At 46.5% G+C, this 22,431-nt stretch overlaps 1 protein-coding gene across 2 annotated transcripts in view; it reads left to right on the forward strand.

Annotated features, from left to right (window-relative positions):
- Positions 1-22,431, forward strand: part of RASGEF1B (RasGEF domain family member 1B) — a 253,126-nt gene that overhangs the window by 223,629 nt on the left and 7,066 nt on the right. For both annotated transcript variants that reach the window (XM_083571443.1, XM_083571444.1), the window contains 9 exons: positions 1,682-1,864; positions 4,996-5,118; positions 6,870-7,007; positions 14,201-14,413; positions 14,534-14,608; positions 16,598-16,693; positions 17,692-17,794; positions 19,269-19,348; positions 20,425-20,520. In XM_083571443.1, the coding sequence (XP_083427569.1) occupies positions 1,682-1,864; positions 4,996-5,118; positions 6,870-7,007; positions 14,201-14,413; positions 14,534-14,608; positions 16,598-16,693; positions 17,692-17,794; positions 19,269-19,348; positions 20,425-20,520 (1,107 nt within the window). The remainder of the gene's footprint in view (positions 1-1,681; positions 1,865-4,995; positions 5,119-6,869; positions 7,008-14,200; positions 14,414-14,533; positions 14,609-16,597; positions 16,694-17,691; positions 17,795-19,268; positions 19,349-20,424; positions 20,521-22,431) is intronic.

Genomic DNA, 22,431 nt, shown 5'->3' on the forward strand with positions numbered 1-22,431 from the left:
AGCCCTAACTGGAGAGGCTGGGGATTGAACAGTATGAAAAGCACGTGCTCTGTCTCCGAGCTCCAGCCATTTCCTTCATTTGCTCTTGAGATTAAAACTGTTGGGAGTCTTGCTCAATCAAGGGTGTGGCAGCACCGTTCAGGATGAATGACACGTGGGGCGTTCTTACACAGCAGGTTCTCCCCTTTCCTGTTTGACTCCTCCTTGTTGTCCATTTCATTATTTGCATGCCTGTAGCCCTTGCAGATGCATGCATATGGAGACATGCCAACCTCTTGCATGAAACTTGAACAAATGTACATACCTGGCAATTTGACTCGTAACCCGGAGGGGCGGGGAGATGACTGTTCCGACATCATTGATGTGATCATTCCTTTTCCCCGGACACGTGGCTGCATCAAGGATGGGATGCGTTGTAGGCTGTGTGACTGGAAATTGTTGTGTTGTCTTCTTTGGCGATCACTCGTAGCTGAGTAAGATTGTCTTCCATCAACACGGTTTTAACAATGAGTCTGTAAGTGACTGTGGAGGCCAATTCTGGACACACACATCCTTCCACAGTGGGAACATTGGTTCCCGGGCAGGAGTTGATCACGGTGTGCAGTGCCTCAATGACATAGAAAGTCTGTTGCATTTCTGACAAAAGAGCAACTTGGGGCCACCGGTTGAGATTGAAGCATCCTCTGTGTGACAAAACCCTGATGCATAAACCCTAGACCACGGCAGCCATCCAGGATGCTGTCTGGTCCAGACTGTGCTAGCCAAAACAAAACAGCCGGTGAAGATCATCCCTGTTGCCCAGGACAGGGTGTGTCGACATACCTCTTGCTCTTTCTTGTGGAAAGTCCACCAATCTAGGATGCTTGAGAATGATGGTTCCCAAGGGGATGAGAGGGTAGAGGGACTGTGGAAGATGTGATGTTCCAAGGGAGGCAGAACCCGAAATCCGTGTCTGTTGACATATCAGCAATGGAGCTGAGTCGGTGGGCAAACAGCTGTAGGTACAGTCCTGACTGATTCAGGATTACAGCTCCAAGTAACTTCCCTGGAGGAAACTGACAATGAGGAATTTCTGAAGTATGGATCAGGATTCCATGCAGAAGTTCTATTGCAGGTGTGTAGAAGGAGGACCTTGACCCTCCAGGTGAACTTCAACTCTCAACAGCCTCAGTGAGCGTGGGAAATGGCCAGGGAAGGTGGGAGATGCAGTTCAGAAATATCTGGAGGGCATCACCTTGGCTTGGCTTCTTTGAGCCATTTGCCACCTTTAAGGACCCCCAGGTTTGTTGTAGTACACACTTTCCCCAGTAGACGAATCTACAGATTTGGGTTCCAATTACAGCCTTTTGACACGACCATATTGGATGGTTTGGAGCAAGTCTCTGTTGTCCAGTCCAGCCTTCCCCAAACTTGGATCCTCAAGTGTCATTGGACTACAATTCCCATCAACTCTGACTGTTGGGCCTTGCTGGGGCTGATGGGAGTTGTAGTTCAGCAACATCCAGAGACCCAAGGTTCGGAAAGGCTGGTGTGGTCCAACCACACCTCCTCGAGTATAAAATGGGATTTATGAGTTATCACAAAGGATTTTCGTGGGGATTAAGAAAGGGAAGAATCATAAATGAATTGCCTCGCCTGAATATTGTGTACAAACTTTTCTACTTCCTCTGTATTTGCTTAGGAAAACATGCCGCAGACTCCTCCCTTTGCAGCGATGTTTGACAGCAGCGGTTACAACCGAAACCTGTATCAGGCCAAAGAGGACAGCTGCGGAGGACTCTATTACCATGAAAACAACTTGCTGTCAGGATCCTTGGAAGCCCTCATCCAACACTTAGTGCCCACTGTTGATTACTACCCTGATGTAAGTCTCCTCTTTTTGCAAATTAAATTGGCCCGACCTACTGTGCATTAGAGACCTTGGAGCCAGCAGCTGCCAGTTAGTGTAGACAGTACTGAGCTAGATGGACCAACTGGTCTGACTCTTCATGAGGCACCTTCCTAGGTGTTCCTAGGGATTTGGACACACAGTGAGATGGTTGATATCCTGCTCCTCTGTCAAAAACGACCCAAGGAGTGCTGGATCTATTTTCACCCCTCTGCCATAGAGCAGGCACTAATTTTCCCACACTAAGTGGGTTTCTAAATGGGATGTAGGTGGCGCTGTGGTCTAAACCACTGAGCCTAGGGCTTGCCGATCAGAAGGTCAGTGGTTCGAATCCCCGCGACGGGGTGAGCTCCCGTTGCTCAGTCCCTGCTCCTGCCAACCTAGCAGTTCAAAAGCACATCAAAGTGCAAGTAGATAAATAGGTACCGCTCTGGCGGGAAGGTAAATGGCGTTTCCGTGCGCTGCTCTGGTTTGCCAGAAGCGGCTTAGTCATGCTGGCCACATGACCCGGAAGCTGTACGCCGGCTTCCTCGGCCAATAAAGCGAGATGAGCGCCGCAACCCCAGAGTCGTCCGTGACTGGACCTAATGGTCAGGGGTCCCTTTACCTTTAAGTAGGTTTCTAGATGCCTGCCCACCAGACTACAGGCTGTGAAAACGCTGCTATTTGCCACGTATACACATAGCAAGATAAGCACCACACCCAAGTCTACATGCAATTTTCCCGTTTGGGCATTACAAATCCATGTAGAAAACAGCCATAAGTGAATTGGCTCCCTTCAGTGTGATGAGTTTGCTTCTATCCTCTGCTCTGTGTCTGAATACACACATGGAAATCAAATGTTCAGCTTCCCCTTTGATCTTCACAAATGTGCTGAGCAATCGATTGCGACAGATTTCTTAATGTGTGAATATTGCCTTCACTAGGACTCCTCCAGTATTCCCATATTTACTCGAGTCTAATGCACCATCAAATCTAATGCGCACCTTTTTAGAACCTTGAAACAAAAAGAAGTATTTCCTGGCGGATGTAAATGTGTCATCGAATCTAATGCGCGCCTTAACTTTCGCAACGTAATATGGCCCCAAAAGGTGAGCGTTAGATTCGAGTAAATACGGTAATTACTCAAATAAACAAGGTTGCTTCAAAACACTCCTTGCTTACTCATGTCCATGCATGGAAGCTTCGGATTGAACTGAATGACACCCTTGTTGAAAACTCACATGAGGATTGCTAACTCTTGAAGCCGTGTGGAATTTTCCGTCCTATGATGGCAACAGGACAGGATTCCACACTGGAAAGATGTACACTGTCTGGTCCTCAGTTGTATTCTCTTGCTTGCAAAAGTGATATGGAATAGATACTTTGAGCCCAGACTGCTGGGCTCTATTTATGGGGTGCAGGAACCTGTGGCTGAGCTATTAAGATTATTTCTGATGGGCTGGTGCAGCGTAGCAGAGAGCTTATGCAGCAGGGAAGCCTCAGCTGTGAAGATCTACTTTGAAGATCACTTAGGAGCTGGCTGTCCAGAGAGTAAAATAAGTGCAGCTGAATCGGTTTCACAAATAATAAATTATATTCATTGCTGGAATTTGCAACAGTCTTGGAATACCAAACTAGGGCTGGTCAGTTACAGCAGTAAGGCTCATCCTGAGATTCTGAGCAGTAAGTTTCAACACATAGTGGATCTACCAAGAATGCAAGCTTTCTGGTTTTACTAGAGTACGCAGCACTGGCGTGACTGCCTCTCCCATCTGCCAGAGCATCTTTGGTTGTTCCTTGAGTTGGTAGGACTCATTTGACAACAACAAGAAATCGAGCCTTTAGTGTCATCACCCCAGTCCTGTGGAATGCCCTGCCACTAGAGTTTCAGCAGGCGCCTTCTGTGTCAACCTTTAAACACCTCCTGGAAACTTTTCTGTTTTGCCCAGCAATTAAAAGTGCATCCCACACAATGGTCTGTTAGTGTTTGTGTCTAATTTATTTTTGCTTTGAGCTCACTTTGAACTTTTTATTATTTTATTGTTTGGTTCCCTTTTTTTATATGGTTGTAAACCACTGTGCTATATCTTTATGATGCAGCAGTATATTAATATTTCAATAATAATAATAATAATAATAATAATAATTTAAAAAAATGGAGGTGGCACCAACCACACTGGTAAAGGAGATACTCTCTCTCCCTGTTTTTTTGTTTGTTTCTCTGTAGCATTTTATAGCATGACCTCAATACTGCTTGCATCAGTGCTCTAGAGCAGCCTTTCTCAACCTGTGGGTCCCCAGATGTTATTGAACTACAACTTCCATCACCCCTAGCTAGCAAGGCCAGAGCTCAGGGATGATGGGAGTTGTAGTCCAACAACATCTGGGGACCCACAGGTTGAGAACCTAATCTAAGGCATGGGTAGGCAAACTAAGGCCCGGGGGCCGGATCTGGTCCAATTGCCTTCTAAATCTGGCCCGCAGATGGTCCAGGAATCAGTGTGTTTTTACATGAGTAGTATATGTCCTTTTATTTAAAATGCATCTCTGAGTTATTTGTGGGGTATAGGAATTCATTCATTTCCCCCCAAAAAACATAGTCCGGTCCCCCCCCAAGATCTGAGGGACAATGGACCGGCCCCCTGCTGGAAAAGTTTGCAGACTCCTGCTCTAGAGTAGGCCCATGTGATTCTCATTGGAGGCTGATGCTGAGGTTTGCCTCTCACCACCCACTGAGTTCAAGGTAGAAGTGAGAGTCCCTAAACCACTAGGCAATGTTGCATGTTTAGCAAGAGGATGAATTTTGAAATTGCGTACCCAGCAACTCTGTTATTGAATGTGTGTTTATTACGCAACGATTGTCGGCTCAGCTGTGATGTTCCTTGCCCTGTCTGCTGACAGCCTTGCATCACCCGGGTGTGGTGATGTACCCAGCACAGGTTCTGAAGACAATGGCATTTGGCGCAATGAGGTTTTGAATGCTTACCTTGGCAGTCTTGGGCGCTCTCCCACGGTAACGCAACAAGTTAGCCTCTGCCTGCTAAAACATGAGCATGCGTGTCTTGTTCTAAATGGCCCCTGTGAAGTTATGCATCTTCTTAGCCACTGTCTCTCTTCACCTGCAGAGAACATACATCTTTACCTTCCTGCTCAGCTCTCGGCTCTTCGTCCACCCTTACGAGTTAATGGCAAAAGTTTGCCATTTGTGCATTGAGCAGCAGAGACTGGATGAGCCCACAGCCGATAAAGTAAGTGGCCAGCCTAATCAATGTGATTTAGGGTTGCACCCTGCTTAATGACTGGGACGGAAGGTCATCTTAGCCAACACATTCAGGAGAGATGCATGTATTTATATTTATATATAGACTCTCATGAGAGGTGGTAGACTCTTCTTTCTTTTTCTTCTTCTTTTTTAATATATCTTTATTAATTTAAAATGAATACATTTATGAGAAAAGAGACGTACATGCAAGTAAACAAACATACAATCAAACAAATAACAGAAAAATCAAACAAACCACCACACTAGAAGATACAAGAACATTAATATAATTATCATCATATACCAGTATACTGGGGACGCGGGTGGTGCTGTGGGTTAAAACACAGAGCCTAGTACTTGCCGATCAGCAGGTCGACAGTTCGAATCCCCGTGACGGGGTGAGCTCCCGTTGCTCGGTCCCTGCTCCGGCCAACCTAGCAGTTCGAAAGCACGTCAAAGTGCAAGTAGATAAATAGGTACTGCTCCAGTGGGAAGGTAAACAGCGTTTCCGTGCGCTGCTCTGGTTCGCCAGAAGTGGCTTAGTCATGCTGGCCACATGACCCGGAAGCTGTACGCGGGCTCCCTCGGCCAATAAAGCGAGATGAGCACCGCAACCCCAGAGTCGGCCACAACTGGACCTAATGGTCAGGGGTCCCTTTACCTTTTACCAGTATACTGAACACAATTATAAAACTTATAGAGAAGAAATTTAAAATTGACTTCCAATTAATCTCACTGTACTTTATCCATTACTTTATATCACACAGTTAGATATTTCTTATATAGTTTCTTTTTACCTCCCTATGAACTTATATTTATACAATACAGGGATCCATCTAATTCTGCCAAGATTATTCCATGAGAGGTGGTAGACTCTCCTTCCGTGGAGGTTTTTCAGCAGAGGTTGGGTGCCCATTTTTCATGGATTCTTTAGCCAAGATTCCTGCATTATGGGGGGTTGGACTAGATGACCCTTGGGTACCTTCCACCTCTATGATTGTTGGCTACAACTTCTACCCCGCCTTTCCTCCAAAGAGCTCAAAGCAGCTACACGGTCCTCCTGCCTTACAATACACCTTTAAATGGTTTTCTACCCTTAGTCTGTTTCCACCCTTAGTGAGAATAGAAGTGGACACAGAAGGGTAGGAAGAGATCAACATTTTCTGGTCCGGGTCAGCTTTTGCATGTGTTCATCCATAAGTTCATTCTGTCCCATTCTTGAACCAGTAGGGTGTTGTTTTTTCTCTTCCAAACTGCAGAAAAAAACTGCATTATCTTTGTACTTTTTTACCCCAAAATATGCATTTTTGCAACTCGTTGGAGAAATGCAGAATAACTGTTCCAATCTAGAAACTGTGAATTGGGATCAAACATACTTTAAAATGTAGACTGAACAGAAATCTCAAGCACCCCAATTGGAAAGTCTGTTTAGTTGAACAGCAATACGCAGTACAGTGGTACCTCGGATTAACTGTTCTTAACTTGAAGCACCACTTTAGCTAATGGGGCCTCCTGATGCCGCCACACCACCGCCACACAATTTCTGTTCTCATCCTGAAGCAAAGTTCTTAACCTGAAGCACTATTTCTGGGTTAGTGGAGTCTGTAACCTGAAGCGTATGTAACCTGAAGCGTATGTAACCCGAGGTACCACTGTACTTAGTCTTGTGCCCACCTAACTCTAAACCACAAATATTCTGAGGGACCACACCTATGTTCTTTGTCTCTCTCTCTCCAGAACCGGTTACGGAAAATTGCCCCCAAAATTCTGCAGTTGTTAACAGAGTGGACGGAGACATTTCCTTATGATTTTCGAGATGAGCGGATGATGAGGAATTTGAAGGAACTGGCCCATCAGATTGCCAGTGGGGATGAGGTGAGTCACTTGCGTGGAGCATGAGCTTGCTGATGTTTCAAGATGTTCCTAATTACTGCAGAGCATTTTCTCACATCCTGCATTGAAGTGTCTCCTGTGGCCCAGTGAGTTGGACCCAGGGGGAGTTATAGTCTAGTTGCACCTGGAGGGTCACAATGGCTCCCACCCCTGCTTTCTGCTATTAGTCATGGTAGGCTTTGTTGGCATGCAACCAAGGAACGGGGGCAATTGGCAGGCCCCTAGCTGGCTCCAGCCCACCGGCTGGTGTGCCAGGCGATCACCAGTCCTTGTTGCAGCATCTGCGACCACAGCTTCAAAAGCTGGATCATGCAACTCAGCAGAAGTGGCAGGAGAAATTGTGTGAGCATATTTACAAGCAGTTTATTCAGCATACATCAGGACAAAAGGGAAACATGTCTGATCTCATCCAAAGCAAGCAGCTTAAAGCAAAAGCTATACACAAACGGAAGTTCCCAGCATACTGTGCTGGAGTGTAAACAGGCATGTGACACACAACAACCATGCCTGTTCCTTAAGGTGGAACGGAATATCCCAACAGGCTTTAGAGTCAAATGACATATGCAGGAATTGCAGAAAACCAATCATGTATGCAGACGAGGTTTTATCTGGTGGATGGTGGCTTTGAGTGATTCAAAGACACTGTCTTGGTGTAGGGCAAGGAGAGAGCGGGAGATAGAATCAGAGGAATTGTAGAGTTGGAAGGGACCCCAAGAGTCATCTAGTCCAACCCCTTGCAATGCAGGTATAACCCCTGTGATGAGCCAACTATCACGTTGTGCTCACCTGAACACCAATGCATCCCTGATTGTGTGAGCTGGATTCAACTAAATCGTTGCACTAGTGGGAGCCAGTGCAACCAGTTCTCTTAGCACAGGGGTAGGCAACCCAGTCGCCTTCTCAATCCGGCCCGCGGACAGTCTGGGAATCAGTGTGTTTTTACATGAGTAGAATGTGTGCTTTTATTTAAAATGCATCTCTGGGTTATTTGTGGGGCCTGCCTGGTGTTTTTACATGAGTAGAATGTGTGCTTTTATTTAAAATGCATTTCTGGGGTCCCTTCCAACTATGTGGTGGGGCATAGGAATTCGTTCATCCCCCCCCCAAAAAAATAGTCCGGCCCACCACATGGTCTGAGGGATGATGGACCGGCCCATGGCTGAAAAAGGTTGCTGGCCCCTGTCCTAGCATAACAGGGCTTTTCCTCCTCTCTTAGCCCCCCATATCTGCTAGGGAGGGTCAGGGGAACCCACAGACTGGTGGACGGGGAGTTCATTACATCCGGCAAGCGGAAATGGTTTCGCTGACAGAACGCCTTAGTGCAACGTTGAATTGCACCCTGGGTGTCTTAAATGCTTGGCATTCTGATTTTGGAAGAACTTTGCTAAAGGGTGGGGTTGGAAGAACTTGCAAACAAATACAGTGTACCCTCTGGATACGAACTTAATTCGTTCTGGGGGTCCTTACATACCCCGAAAAGTCTGCAACATGAGGCGCCGCTTCTGCACATGTGTGTGGTGCGATAGAGCGCTTCTGTGCATGCATGCGTGGCAAAATCTGGAAGTATACACTTCTGGGTTTGCCACGTTCGCAACCCGAAAGTTACGTTACCCGAAGGTAATGTAACCCGAGGATCCACTGTATAAATCTCCCATTTTCTGCCGGACATCGCAAGTGGTAGCAGTGACATCATCCCCAGTGAGGCAGTTGGGAAACTCTGGTCTTCCTTTAAGACAACCCTGCATTACACCTGACAGGCAGGGAGGAGGAACCCTGAATCATTCCCACTGCCCAGGAACGCAGTGCCATCCATGAGCCCTGAGATGCCATGCAGCAGTAAAGGCCGCTGGAAGGAGTGGGAGAGGCGATAGTAACAAATTTCCACCCTATCCGATAAACAGAATGCCAGTGCCATTCGTCTGGGAGAGGAGGTCGGAAAATGCCTTTAAAGCTTTAGTATGATTTTCATATTGCACCAATTTTAAAAGGGGAGGTGGAGGGCAGAGGACCTCCATGTTGCAGGTAGCAAGACTCTGGAAGCATTTGTGGTTTGAAATCTGCTTTTATCTAGTGGGGCAGAAGGCAGAGAGGCTAACAGGAGGTATTGAGTCAGAGTCAAATGATAGACAAAGCCAACTCCTTCTTTTGTCCCCATCTTCCCTGCTGAGTTCGCCCGAATGGACCAGCCTCCGAGTCTTTTATCTGCCCATATGTTCGCGGTCTCCTGGTGCACTATGGAAATCACATACTTGAGCTCTCCTGCATGACTCTCCTTCCCTTCCCCGTTCTGCTTTCTTCCCACAACCTCCAACCTATCGAGCTGCTCTGCGTTTGCTCTGCTTCCGAAATCCCTTGGGGCCTCTCCCTCCCCACTATTCCCCCCCCCCCCCAGTGCTTAATCCCAGCTGCTTCTTTCCCCTTTGATAAACCACCTGTTTGCCAGCCGGTGCCTGTCAGCTGGCATGTGGGACAGCAAATGTGTGTGCGTGTGTGTACACACACCATTCATTTCTTTGCCCAGATTGTCCGGAGTTTTGGGCTGGGTTGTCATCAATATGCCGATGACACCTAGCTTTATCTGTTGATGGACAGCCGTCCTGACTCAGCCCCGAACACACTAACCAGATGCTTGGAAGCTGTGGCTGTGTGGGAGCCGACTGAAGTTAAATCCTTCAAAGACAGAGATCCTCTGGCTGGGTCGGGACGACATGGGGTTGGGGAGCCAACTCCCATCTCTTGAGGGAGCTCAATTAGTGCCAGTGCCTTCTGTCAAGAGCTTGGGTGCCTCCCTTTCTACGGAGGCTTAGGTTGCAGCCACAGCAAAGGTGGCATTTTTCCATCTCCGCCGTATTAAGCAGTTGGTCCCTTACCTTTCTCGCCCTGATCTGGCCACAGTGATCCATGCGACGGTCACCTCCAGGCTTGATTATTGTAACTCATTCGATGCGGGGCTGCCCTTGAAGCTGACCCAGAAACTCCAGCGGGTGCAGAATGCTGCGGTGAAGCTTCTTACGGGGTCCTTTCCATGGGATCATATTCATCCAGTGCTTTACCAGCTGCACTGGCTCCTGGTGGAGTACAGGGTCAGGTTTAAGGTGCTGGTTTTGACCTTTAAAGCCCTATGCCGCCTAGGACCCTCGTACCCACGGGACCGCCTCTCCTGGTATGCCCCGCGGAGGACCTTATGGTCCATACATAACAACACTTTGGAGGTCCTGAGCCTCAAGGAGGTTAGATTGGTCTCAACTAGGGCCAGGGCCTTTTCAGTACTGGCCCCGACATGGTGGAACGCTCTGTCACAAGAGACCAGGGCCCTGCAGGATTTGACCAGGGCCCTGCAAGACGGAGCTGTTCTGCCTGGCCTTCGGCTTAGAATCACTCTGACCCCTTATATGGGATTTGGTATATAAATTTTCCCTTGGCTTTTTTGCTGTCCCATGTAGGACCAGCATGGATAGCTGGCTTGGGTGAATATCTGATGTTTGCTCCCTTTATGGTCTTGATTTATGGGCTACTACTAAAATGAGGCTGCATTTTAAGCCGTATTTTAATTAACTGTTTGTTTGTTTGTTTGTTTGTTGTTTTCCTATTACTTTTTTTGTAATTCATATTTGGTGTTAGCCATCCTGAGCCCGGCCCTGGCCGGGGAGGGCGGGGTATAAATTAAAATTTATCTATTTATTTATTTACTTGGACTGCATATCCCACTTTATTTTATGGAAGCCTGGAGTGCTTTAATTCTCCCTAAAGGACTTAGATTCATTCTGGGTTTTTGTTTTTTTTTAAGGAGGGAGACACTTTTAGAATGAAATGGTCAACTCTGCTTCAGGCCTACGAAAAGCCCTTGCTGGCTTTGCTTAGTGGCCCAAGAGCCACCTTCACAAAGTGTCCCCATGCAACATGGGTCCCTTAGCAGGGGTTCCTCAGATAAAAAGGTTCCCAAAAGATTATGTGAGGGTAATAAATGTTCATGTAAAAATAATAACAACAAAGACTTTCTGAATCTCGAAGAGACTCTGTTTCCCCCACCCCCTTATGAAAAGGCGGGGTGGTTGAGAGAGAAAGCCAGCGTCGCAGTACAGTTCTGGATGTCATAAATTATTAGTTATATTGGCTAGTAATTCTCTTGGAAGGGTAAATGCAGGAGGGAGTGACCTTGTTTCTTTTGCACTGCAATGCAGATCGCTACAAGAGTTGAGGGGTTTGTAGGAAGTCCTACGTAGGTTTGCCCATCACCACAGGTGACTGAACAGATGCCCTCCGTTAGTGCTGTTTGCTGTATCCTCCACCCCACTCCCCAAATCTTAACTGCTTTCAACCGTATCCTGTATGACAATATTGCAACTCGTGCTGGGTTTAAAACGAGCCTGTCCAGATCCTGCCCACTAAGGACTGGTGTCAGAAGCCAGTCAGAAATAAAACACCAGGTGTCAGTGAGCTAATTCTTTACTCAGAGAAACCAAAACAGTACAGGCCTGGTGATCCCTGCTACTCCTCCCAGTAGGTCTTGCCCCAGCGAGGCAGTTGCAAGCACTGAAGGTCCCTGCCTTCCCACCACACTCTAAGGCTCCTCCCCAGTTCCTTTCCCAGCAGCCCAAGGCTCCATCGTCTTGTGTCTTGCTGCAATGCCCTCTTCATTCCTCTCTGGGTTGTAGGGGATTAGGGGGAGAAGAGCTGGTCACAGCAGAATGGAGAGAGTCCCTGGTTTATTCAGCAGCCTGCCTCATCTCTGTCTCCTGGTCCCCCTCCTCTCCAGCCTCCGATTCTGGACTGCTCTCTGTCACAGCCTCTTCCTGCTCACTAAAGCCTGTTGCCTCTCCAGCTTCCAACACCTCCTCTCCCCAGTCTGCTCCCTCTGAGCATTCATTGTCATCCCACCACCAATCCCCTGGCTCTGAGCCTTCCTCCTCTGGGGGTCCCCAGCTGGTGCCTCCCACCAGTCATCTGCATCCAGCCAGTCTATGACAACGGGCGAGAGTTTGGTAAGGTGGCCTTTGTGTCTGAAGGTAAAATCACATCCACCCACTTGGAGACAGAGAACTTGAGTTTATTTGTGTGCGTATTTAAACATATGGATTATATCTCTCAATCTCTCTCTCTCCCTCCCTCTCTCCACCCCCCTCTCTCTCACACCCACCCCCCTGCATTTGCATTGACCTTTATTAACTGTCACATCAAATCGTGAGATAAGCATGTATAGCTCACCCAACAGGCAATCGGTGATAAGGATATTCTTTTGTCTTTAGGCTGAGATATCTCCCCAGTGATCACTGAAAGCCATCTCTCATTACAGTCTCCCAAGCTGTCACACTCAGTGCCTTTCGGCAGCGGGGTGTGGGTGGGCAGAGATTTTCCCATCCCAAATCCTGTTTATGCTGTAATAAATTTATAGGTCTTTCAATGTGCTGCTTTGTTAAAGCGTCGGTGACTCAGTTTGTATGGAACGTTAAGCCAAACCATGGCTTAGTGTGAACAGATCACCATGTGAGTTGAGATCACAGCGACTTTGCTCCTCGTCCGATCATGCTGCTGCTGTGAGCCAATCCTTTTTTTTTTTAAGAAGATATTTATTAAGATTTTCCATTTTATACAAACCAAGAAAAAAAAGGAAAAAAATTAAAAAGAAAAAATATTAAAAACACATAAATTTCATATCTTATTTTCCAATAACATATTTCCCTGACCTCCTCATACCTCCCCTTCTTGTTTTCCAGTTCAAATTGTTCATCCAGCAAATCCTTATCTCATAGCATTACAGCTAAAAGCCTTATTTTCTATCCATCTTCTTAAATTATTTTAACTTATACTTTTACTTATATACAAAAAAGAACTATTTTTTCATATTCTTTTGTACCATTACAGCTGATAACCCCTTAATTTCAATCCAACATCACTCAGTATTCCTTAATATTACAATATTTTTGCAAATAGTCTTTAAATTTCTTCCATTCTTCTTCTGCCGATTCTTCTCCCTGGTCACGGATTCTGCCAGCTGTGAGCCAATCCTTGTTTAGTTTAGCATTGCACCCAAACCTGGACTCAGGGCTTATCTTCTCACACACAAACTAATAACAGTAAGCTATAGAACAAGCCTTGGCTACAGATTGTGGTTTGTCTGGATCAAGAGTCCAGGTTAGAGTGTAATACTAAGCTAAACCATGGCTTGGCTCATAATCAGTGTGATTTTGATTTGGTTTGGATTGTTGTTGTGTGTTTTTTTAAAAAATGAAGTAGCCTGTACTCATATCTTATTAAAAGTGTCATGGTACCAGCACAAAATGGCTTCCGTGGGCTTCCAGAAGAGAGGTGCTATACTGGTGAATATTGTCACCCACAAAAAAGCCATGTGGATAACAATACCTTACAGGGCTGTGCTAATATGAATCACTTTGAATACTTGAGGATATTACATATGCATGAAGCATAACTCAATAACAGAGCCAGTGTGGGGTAGTGGTTAGAGTGTAAGACTAGGACCTGGGAGACCAGAGTTCAAATCCTGACTCAGCCATGAAGCTCACTGGTAACTTTGGGCTAGTCACTCTAACTTGCCTCACAGGAATGCCATGAGGCTTAAAAAGGCGGGGAGGTATTATAATTATAATATTGGTGTTGTTGTTATTAAAATGTGCACACCGTCCTTCATCCTTAGATCTCAGGGTGGTTCACAACATAAAATTATATAATGAAGGCACCAAGCAAACCTCTCTGAGGAGAGCGTTCCACAAGTGGGGAGCCACCACAAAAAAGGCCCGTTCTCATCTTGCCACCCTCCAGACCTCACGTGGAGGAGGCACACGATGTAAGGTCTCAGAGGATGATCTCAGGGTCCGGGTAGGTTCATATGGAGAAAGGCTGTCCTTGAGGTATTGTGCGCCTGAGCTGTTTAAGGCTTTATTGGTCAAAACCAGCACTTTGAATTGGGCCCAGAAGCTAATGTGCAGCCAGTGAGCTTGGGCCAGGATTGGTGTCATATGCTGAAACCGCCTTGCCCCGGTGAGCAGCCTGGCCATCGAATTCTGCACTAGCTGAAGTTTCCGAACCGTCTTCAGAGCAAGCCCTGCATATAATGCATTGCAGCCATCTAAGCCTGTAGGCCAGCCTGTCTGTTCCTTGGACGAAAGGTGAGATATGAATGAAACTAATTGATGAATTATTTTCTTTTCCTTTGGCAGATGTACCGGAAAAATGTGCAGCAAATCATCCAGAATCTCATTCGTAAGCTGGCCTCCCTTAGCCAGTACGAGGAGGTGCTTGCCAAAATCAACGCCAGCTCGACGGACCGGCTGACGGTCCTGAAGACCAAACCCCAGGCCATTCAGAGGGATATCATCACTGTCTGCAGCGACCCTTACATGCTAGCCCAGCAGCTGACTCACATAGAGCTAGTGAGTTGACGCTGTCCTACTCTCCACTGCCTCCTTATCTTGCGAGTGTTCTGTGTTCTGTGATGGCTGTGTGAGAATTTTGCCACCGGTCTTGATTCCTCTCCTTTCCCTTTTCTGCAGGAGAGGCTGAACTACATCGGACCACAGGAGTTTGTCCAGGCATTTGTACAAAAGGACCCGCTGGATAACGACAAGGTGAATGAGGGGGCTGCGTGGGTGCTAGGTTTCAGTCAGTCTACAGGACAAGTTCAGCTAGTTCAGTCAGTAGAGCATGAAGGTCTTAATGTCAGGGTCGTGGGCAAAAGATTCCTGCATTGCGGGGTTGGACTAGAATCAGTGGTTCTCAACCTTGGGTCCCCCGGTGTTTTTGGCCTACAACTCCCATGATCCCTAGCTCACAGGACCACTGGTCAGGGATGATGGGAGTTGTAGGCCAAAAACATCTGGGGACCCAAGGTTGAGAAAGGCTGTGTTATGTACTGATGTTCTCACCCTTGGCCAGCAGGGGGATACTGTAGATAGTTTTCACTCAGGTCCAGATATGCAAATAAGGGATTGAAAGTGGCGTTCAGTGATTGGATAGTTACAGAAAATGGTTACAGTTTTGTTGTACTGGAGCTCTATATAAGCAGGCTGGCTGAACCCTTCAGTTCAGTTCTGTTCTGGCCTGTGAATAAACAAGAGCTGTTAGAAGAATCGCTGTGTCGTCTGATATGCTCACCCACAACTTAACAGGCTGGACTAGATCATTCTCTTGATCCCTTCCAACTGTATAATTCTGCGGTTATGCGTGATTCTGTGAACTCCACTGATAATCTAGGGTTGCAAAACTGAGACCAGGACTATGTGGGTTCCATATAGGAGGAGCAGCAGGGGAAGAAATGAGAGGATGGGCAGGAACATGGCAGTGCAGAGATTGAAGAGGTCGTCTGCGGTTGCTTTTGGCTTCCTGGAGAGTCATGTCACTCCATGATGCTGAAGAGGAAGTCCATTGGGAGGGTAAAACCGTCACCAGATTACAGCATCTGTGGACTTATTTTAACATCAACATCATACACGTGAAGCACTACGATATCACTTTAAACAGTCATGGCTCCCCCCAAAGAATCCTGGGAGCTGTAGTTTCAGGGAGACCTTTATTCCCTTCACAGATGGCTACTATTCTGAGAGTGGTTTAACAACCCATCCCTCCTCCCAGGGAACTCTGGGAACTGTAGTTCTGGAAGGGGAATACCGCTTGGGTATTATACATAAAGCCTCATTTAAACCAAGGCGAGGTAAAGACAATAATAAAGCTGTAGAAGTTGAATTCTTCCCCGCTTGGAAACATGGTGTCAGGGACTCAGGAGCAGGAGCACTGGGGAGAGAGGAAATGGAGAGCGAAGGGGAAGAATCCGAGGGCAGCGTAGGGGAGTATGACAGTGGCCCGAGAGATTCCATGAGCTTCTCCAGCGAATCAGAAGATTCCCAGAAGGGGGCGCCGATGGTCAGGGCAAGGGGAGTCCCAGGGGGGACGCACCAGAAACAAGGAGCCAGAGGGGAACCCCAAAGCAGCAGTGGGGGATCGGGACCAGTTTCCCCACCAGTGCGTAGTGGGGGGGAAGAGTCACATGTGTCAGGGCCAGCGTCTCCTCCAGCGGGGAGAGAGAGTGAGTCAGGGCTGACCATGCCTCCAACGGAGGGGAGGTCAGTTGCAGCTAGCCCCCCCAGAGGGGGAAGCAGTGACAGCAGCAGCAGTGAAACGGTCAGGAGAAAAGTTACCGGCTGGGCGCGCGCGCCAAGTTCAAATGTACAGGCGCGGGGAACAGCAGGAGACCCGGATGGGGAACCAGCTCCTAAAGCCCGCCGGAGGGAGGGGGAAGGCTCAGGGGACTCAGCGTCAGAAGAGTCTAGAAAGGGCGAGACCCCAACGGCCAGGCGGAACCAGAGGCGGAAGGAACTGAGGAAGAGGTGGAGTAAGGCTAGAATCTTAAATTGGTGTCAGGGGGGAGGAGACTCAGACGGAGCATCAGCGGTCTGACAGTTGAGACGTAGAGCTGCGCGCTGCGGCTCTGGAAGTGAAACTGAACTTCAATAAAGGCTTTTGTACTTAACAACGAAGCAGCGTTGGTCCTTTGTGAGCTGGGACCTTGGGCAGCTCTGACACATGGCATGGGAAACAAATGGCTGCTCTTGTCTTCTCAGAGCTGCTATGGTGACCGGAAGAAGGCGCGGAACCTGGAAGCCTACGTAGAATGGTTCAACAGGCTCAGCTACTTAGTTGCCACAGAAATATGCATGGTAAGCAAATCAGATTACAGTTTAGGGGTTGGGTACCATACTTGTAACACCCTTCCACATCTCCCTGCAAGTAATAAACTGAAAATGGGAGATATGCTCAATCTTCCTCTAGTTCAGGTTTCCTCAACCTCAGCCCTCCAGATGTTTTTGGCCTACAACTCCCATGATCCCTAGCTAGCAGGAGCAGTGGTCAGGGATGATGGGAATTGTAGTCTCAAAAACATCTGGAGGGCCGAAGTTGAAGAAGCCTGCTCTAGTTTATGCTGGGAATGTGTTCAACTTGGTGTTTTGTTTTTAACATGGAGGAGAATTTAAAATATGATGCCCTGCCCTCTCTCTAGTTTGAAATAGTATATCCCTCCAACAATTTGGGTCTGCCAATGAGCCCCAGTGATGCCAGGTAATGCTGCCAGGCCTGCGAATACGGGTGTTAATCAGCTCTACATTTCAGTCCCTGTGCGAAATCCTTTTTTCAGATGATTTTAATTTGCTCACCCAAAGAGAATAAAATGTGTGCAAACCTGAAGTACCTAGCTAAGGTTAGCAGAAGGGCCTCAGTAGCCCTCCACTGAATGTGAGATGTGAGTCCCGTTGTGATTTTCTGTCAGTTCTGAAACAGCCACTAGAACATAGATCAAATATACCAAGCATGGAGCTGATGGAACAACCTAAAGTCCTCCTTCTGTTGCAAGTTCTTGTACTGTATTTGTTGAATAATGTTAAATTACAGTGCCATAGATGGTAGGGACAGTGCTTTTTATTGGCAAAAAGATGAGGCGTTGGCACTCATGAAAGTGCCGTGGGTGCCAGCACAAAATGGCCACCATGGGTAGAAAAAAAGAGGTTCTGATACTCTCTAGCAGTGAGTACTGTTACAAAAGAACCCTCTGGATATAGACATATGTACCTGTGCTTTCCCCCTTCATTTGTCCCTTCCTCTGCAAGAAATAAATTAAATGAAATTAAATATATTCTCTTTTGGGCTTGTTTTCCTTCAGCCTGTGAAGAAAAAGCACCGAGCGAGGATGATAGAGTACTTCATCGACGTGGCGCGGGAGTGCTTTAACATTGGCAACTTCAACTCATTAATGGCCATTATTTGTAAGTATAGATGGGAATCCTTCGAAGTTGCATGGTATTTTTAAATTGTTGCTTGTTAAAGGGTGCTTGGTTTGGAGAATGAGTTGGCTCACCTCAGTCTGATTCAGGCCAGATCTGGGCAAATTATTATTATTATTATTATTATTATTATTATTATTATTATTATTTATACCCCGCCCATCTGGCTGGGTTTCGCCAGCCACTCTGGGCTGCTTCCAACAGAATATTAAAATACAATAACCTATTAAACATTAAAAGCTTCCCTAAACAGGGCTGCCTTCAGATGTCTTCTAAAAGTCTGGTAGTTGTTTTTCTCTTTGACATCTGATGGGAGGGCGTTCCACAGGGCGGGTGCCACTACCGAGAAGGCCCTCTGCCTGGTTCCCTGTAACCTCACTTCTCTCAATGAGGGAATTGCCAGAAGGCCCTCGGCACTGGACCTCAGTGTCTGGGTAGAACGATGGGGGTGGAGATGCTCCTTCAGGTATACTGAAGCCTTGTCCAACTTGTGACACTGCAGATGTGTTTAGACTCCAGCTCCCATCAGCCCCAGCGAGCATGGTCAACTGGCTTTCTTCCCAATCTCTAGTTGTAGCTTAGCTAGCAACATCTGGGGGGGGGCAACAGGTCAGGGAAGATTTATATTGTTGCTGCCAACAGCTGTACCCTGTGTCTCCCCACTCCTGCCGCACAACTGCTCTGTAATGTAATATCACTAATCAGATAGAACTGTCTTGTTGCTTTGCAGAGTGGATAATAATGATACTTACCGGTTGTACCGCACAGAATCTTCAGTTAGGACCCATGCAATTCTTCTGATTGCAAATTGTTTTAACTGATTTTAATATTGTGCTTCTGTATTGTCACAATCCGCACTAGGGTTAAGAAATATGATGATAGTTCAGATTGCTTCACACCCACTATCTAGCTGTAATCCTTACAACACCCCTGTAGTCATTGGTATTATCCCCAATTTGAGGAGGGAAGGACTGAGGCCGAGAGAGAATGGGGTGCCAAAGGTCACCGTGGCAGAGGCAAGATTGGGAACAAACACTTCCTGATGCTTAGTTTTGTCTTTTACGCTGTGTACAAACCCTGCATTTAAAGTATCTGACTTCTACCAAAAACGAATCTGGGGAGCTGTAGTTTGTTACAGGAGCTGGAAATTGCAAACTACAGTTTCCAGGATTCTTTGGGGGGAAGTAATGTGCTTTTAAATGTTTGGCGTGCACATAGCCTTAGTCCCAATTCTCAGGACAGAGGACAGAAGGATGTGAGGCTGCTTTTGCTACCAGACCTGCAGCGCCAATACTTTCTAGTCACTTCTTCATAATGCTGTAAGGAGGCCAGAATGGCTATCTTTGCAAATATTCAATTCCCTGCCCCCTGTTTTTTAAATATATCTAGTCCAGAATAATGATGTGCTCTTTCGCTCTTGTTTCTGCATCTTCCTTGTGGCCTTTTGAACTAAAAGCTGGAATGAATATGAGCCCTGTCTCTAGGCTAAAGAAAACCTGGTCAAAAGTCAAGACGGCCAAATTCGACATTCTCGAGGTAAATGTGGTTTGGTCACCTGAAATATTGTTTATCCAGTTGTTTATCAGCCAGGGGGACAAGTGGTTATCATCGTCTATGCAAAGATATCCACCTATTCTGTCCATTTTTTCTATCCCTAATGCTAGTTCCATTAAAGTTTGGAGAGGGTGGGTAATATATTAAAATGTTCTGACTACACACTGCTGCTTACAGTGTAGCAACAAGAGAAGTTCCTAGCCCATTACAAAAATCTATAGTAGTCTATGCTTTCCATATGTCATTTAATGGGCAACACTTTATTTATTTATTTTGAACGTTTGTAATCTCTCCTTCACATGAAGGTCCCAGGGCAGAGAACACAAACATAATAAAACAAAATATTATACTAAAAGGAACATTACACTGAAAATCTATTCCATGGGAGAATATGCAGAACATGGGTCCCAATTTGTTAAATTTCCTATTACTTCCAAATAGTTTATCTGACTCAACCGTCTGATTATCTAAGTATGGAGCTATACAGTGGCTTATCTCCATCCATCTCTGTCTCTCTTTCGAATGTTGGATGAGCCTTTGCTGGTTGTCTGCTTTATTTGTTTATTTCATAAAATCTACATATCGCTTGATTGTAAAAAGTAAACAAACCTCAGAGCAGTTTACAGATGAAGAAAACAATGAAATTACAGTGGTACCTTGGGTTAAGTACTTAATTCGTTCCGGAGGTCCGTTCTTAACCTGAAACTGTTCTTAACCTGAAGCACCACTTTAGCTAATGGGGCCTCCTGCTGCTGCCATGCTGTCGGAGCACGATTTCTGTTCTCATCCTGAAGCAAAGTTCTTAACCTGAAGCACTATTTCTGGGTTAGTGGAGTCTGTAACCTGAAGCGTATGTAACCTGAAGCATCTGTAACCTGAGGTACCACTGTATTGGTAACACTAGCAGCAAACTAAAAACTATCTAAAAACAGGCCGATTGCTGCTTTGTATCCAGTGCTCTTCCACTGAATTAAATGCTGGACTTCTAAATAATTTCGTGGTGTCTGCTATGGCATGGAAAGGTTGTGAACATTTCCATTCTTTTTTAAAAAATCTAGCATCAAATGGACCCTTCCAGCAATTTTTACAATTACCGCACAGCTTTGCGAGGAGCAGCTCAGAGGTCTTTGACAGCACACAGCAACAGAGAGAAGGTATGATTTGCAAATATATTCACGGTTGGCCAGGGATCAAATTTACTTATTAGGAGGTGTGCACCAGGTAAGCCATCTGCCTGGAGCACAGCTTCCTGCTAACTGGGAACCGTCTTGGGGGGGAAATGTGCATTTTTGGTCACTGATTGTCCCTTTTTTCATAAAGAAATGTAACATCTGGCCTGTCCTAAAGGGTTCTGTGTGCTTTGCACTTAAAAAAAATACTCTTGAACACTGTGCCAAGGTAATCACAGTTTCATGCCAAGGAAATCTCCCTTCTGCAACTTGCATAAATGATGCAAGCTAGGCCCATTTGTATAGTTCTCTTACTTTGGATAATTTATTCCGGTTTGGCTAGTTATGAGGAGAAGCATGGAGCTATGCAACATCGCTGTTCATCGCCATTAGGGATCTATTTTATCCGTTCCTTGGGCTCCTCATATTTTGCCATACGTTGCCCACATGCTTTCGAACATATACATGTGACTCTTAAGGCCAAGGAATTTGTTGTTGTTTTGAAAAATGAAAGGTGAGGGCTAGTGGTGGCGTCAGAGGGACACGGGTGGCGCTGTGGGTTAAACCACAGAGTCTTGGACTTGCCAATCAGAAGGTCGGCGGTTGGAATCACCGCGATGGGGTGAGCTCCCGTTGCTCGGTCCCAGTGGCGTAGCGTGGGGGGTGCAGGGGGGGCCGGCCGCACCGGGCGCAACATCTGGGGTTAGGGCAAATCCACGGGTTAGGGGGCGCAAATCCACGGGTTAGGGGGCGCAAATCCATTGGTTAGGGGGCGCAAATTACTTGCCTTGCCCCGGGTGCTGACAACCCACGCTACGCCACTGCTCGGTCCCAGCTCCTGCCAACCTAGCAGTTTGAAAGCACGTCAAAGTGCAAGTAGATAAATGGCGGGAAGGTAAAAAAACCACGGCATTTCCGTGCGCTGCTCTGGTTCGCCAGAAGTGGCTTAGTCATGCTGGCCACATGACCCGGAAGCTGTACACCGGCTCCCTCGGCCAATAAAGCGAGATGAGCGCTGCAACCCCAGAGTCGGCCACGACTGGACCTAACGGTCAGGGGTCCCTTTACCTTTACTAGTGGTGGCATCAGAGGCTCTACTCTTTTTAAGCTAGCAGAAAGGAAGGCTTTATAATGGGAACCTTGCAGAATTTCATTGGACTCCAACTTCCATCATCCCCAGTCAATGTGGTTGATGGTCTTGAATGATGGGAGTTGTAGTCCAGCAACTTCTTGAAGGCCACATGTTCCCCAGGCATGTGTTTTAATAATGCAAATGAATCAAGTTGGAACACTAATTATTTGGGCAAGCCTTTCCTGATGGGAAATGTGATGTTATTCCTGTCCATGGCTGCCTTTGCAGAGAATCAGTTTCTTAGTGGGTTTTCTCTCTCATTTCCATTGCCCCAGAAATAGAGCCAAGTTAGAAAACTGTGAGAAGCAAACACTTTGCTCTTTCCGGATGAAAGGCAGAAAGATGAAAGCTTTGCAGGCTGCTCCTCGGCCAAAAGATATTCCCTGAAATCTCTGAACTTTGAGGAAAGCAGTACACCCTGGAGTTCAGCTGAACCTTTTAAAAAAGGCAGCCTTTACCTGCATGATCAATTGTGGGTTGGGTTGTTTGTTTTGGTGGGAAGGGAATGCTAGAAGTAGAAACTACAGGAGGAGGTTGAAAAGATTATTATGGTCCAACACTCCATGAAATAGAGGTTGTGAAGTGGGAAAAGAGGAAGGTTCATATATCAGGTATTGAGACTCTTATGATAAGCTTGTAAGTTTGGAAATATACTGATATTGTGCGTATGTGTCCGTGTGTTTGCGTGCCAGATGCAATGGGAAACCCAAAGGAAAACTGGCTCCCATTTAGCTCCCAAGCTAAGTTCAAAAAGTTGGTTTTGG

The sequence above is a fragment of the Podarcis filfolensis genome, assembly GCF_964270895.1.
Source record: "Podarcis filfolensis genome assembly, chromosome: 9".
Classification (NCBI taxonomy): Eukaryota; Metazoa; Chordata; class Lepidosauria; order Squamata; family Lacertidae; genus Podarcis; species Podarcis filfolensis.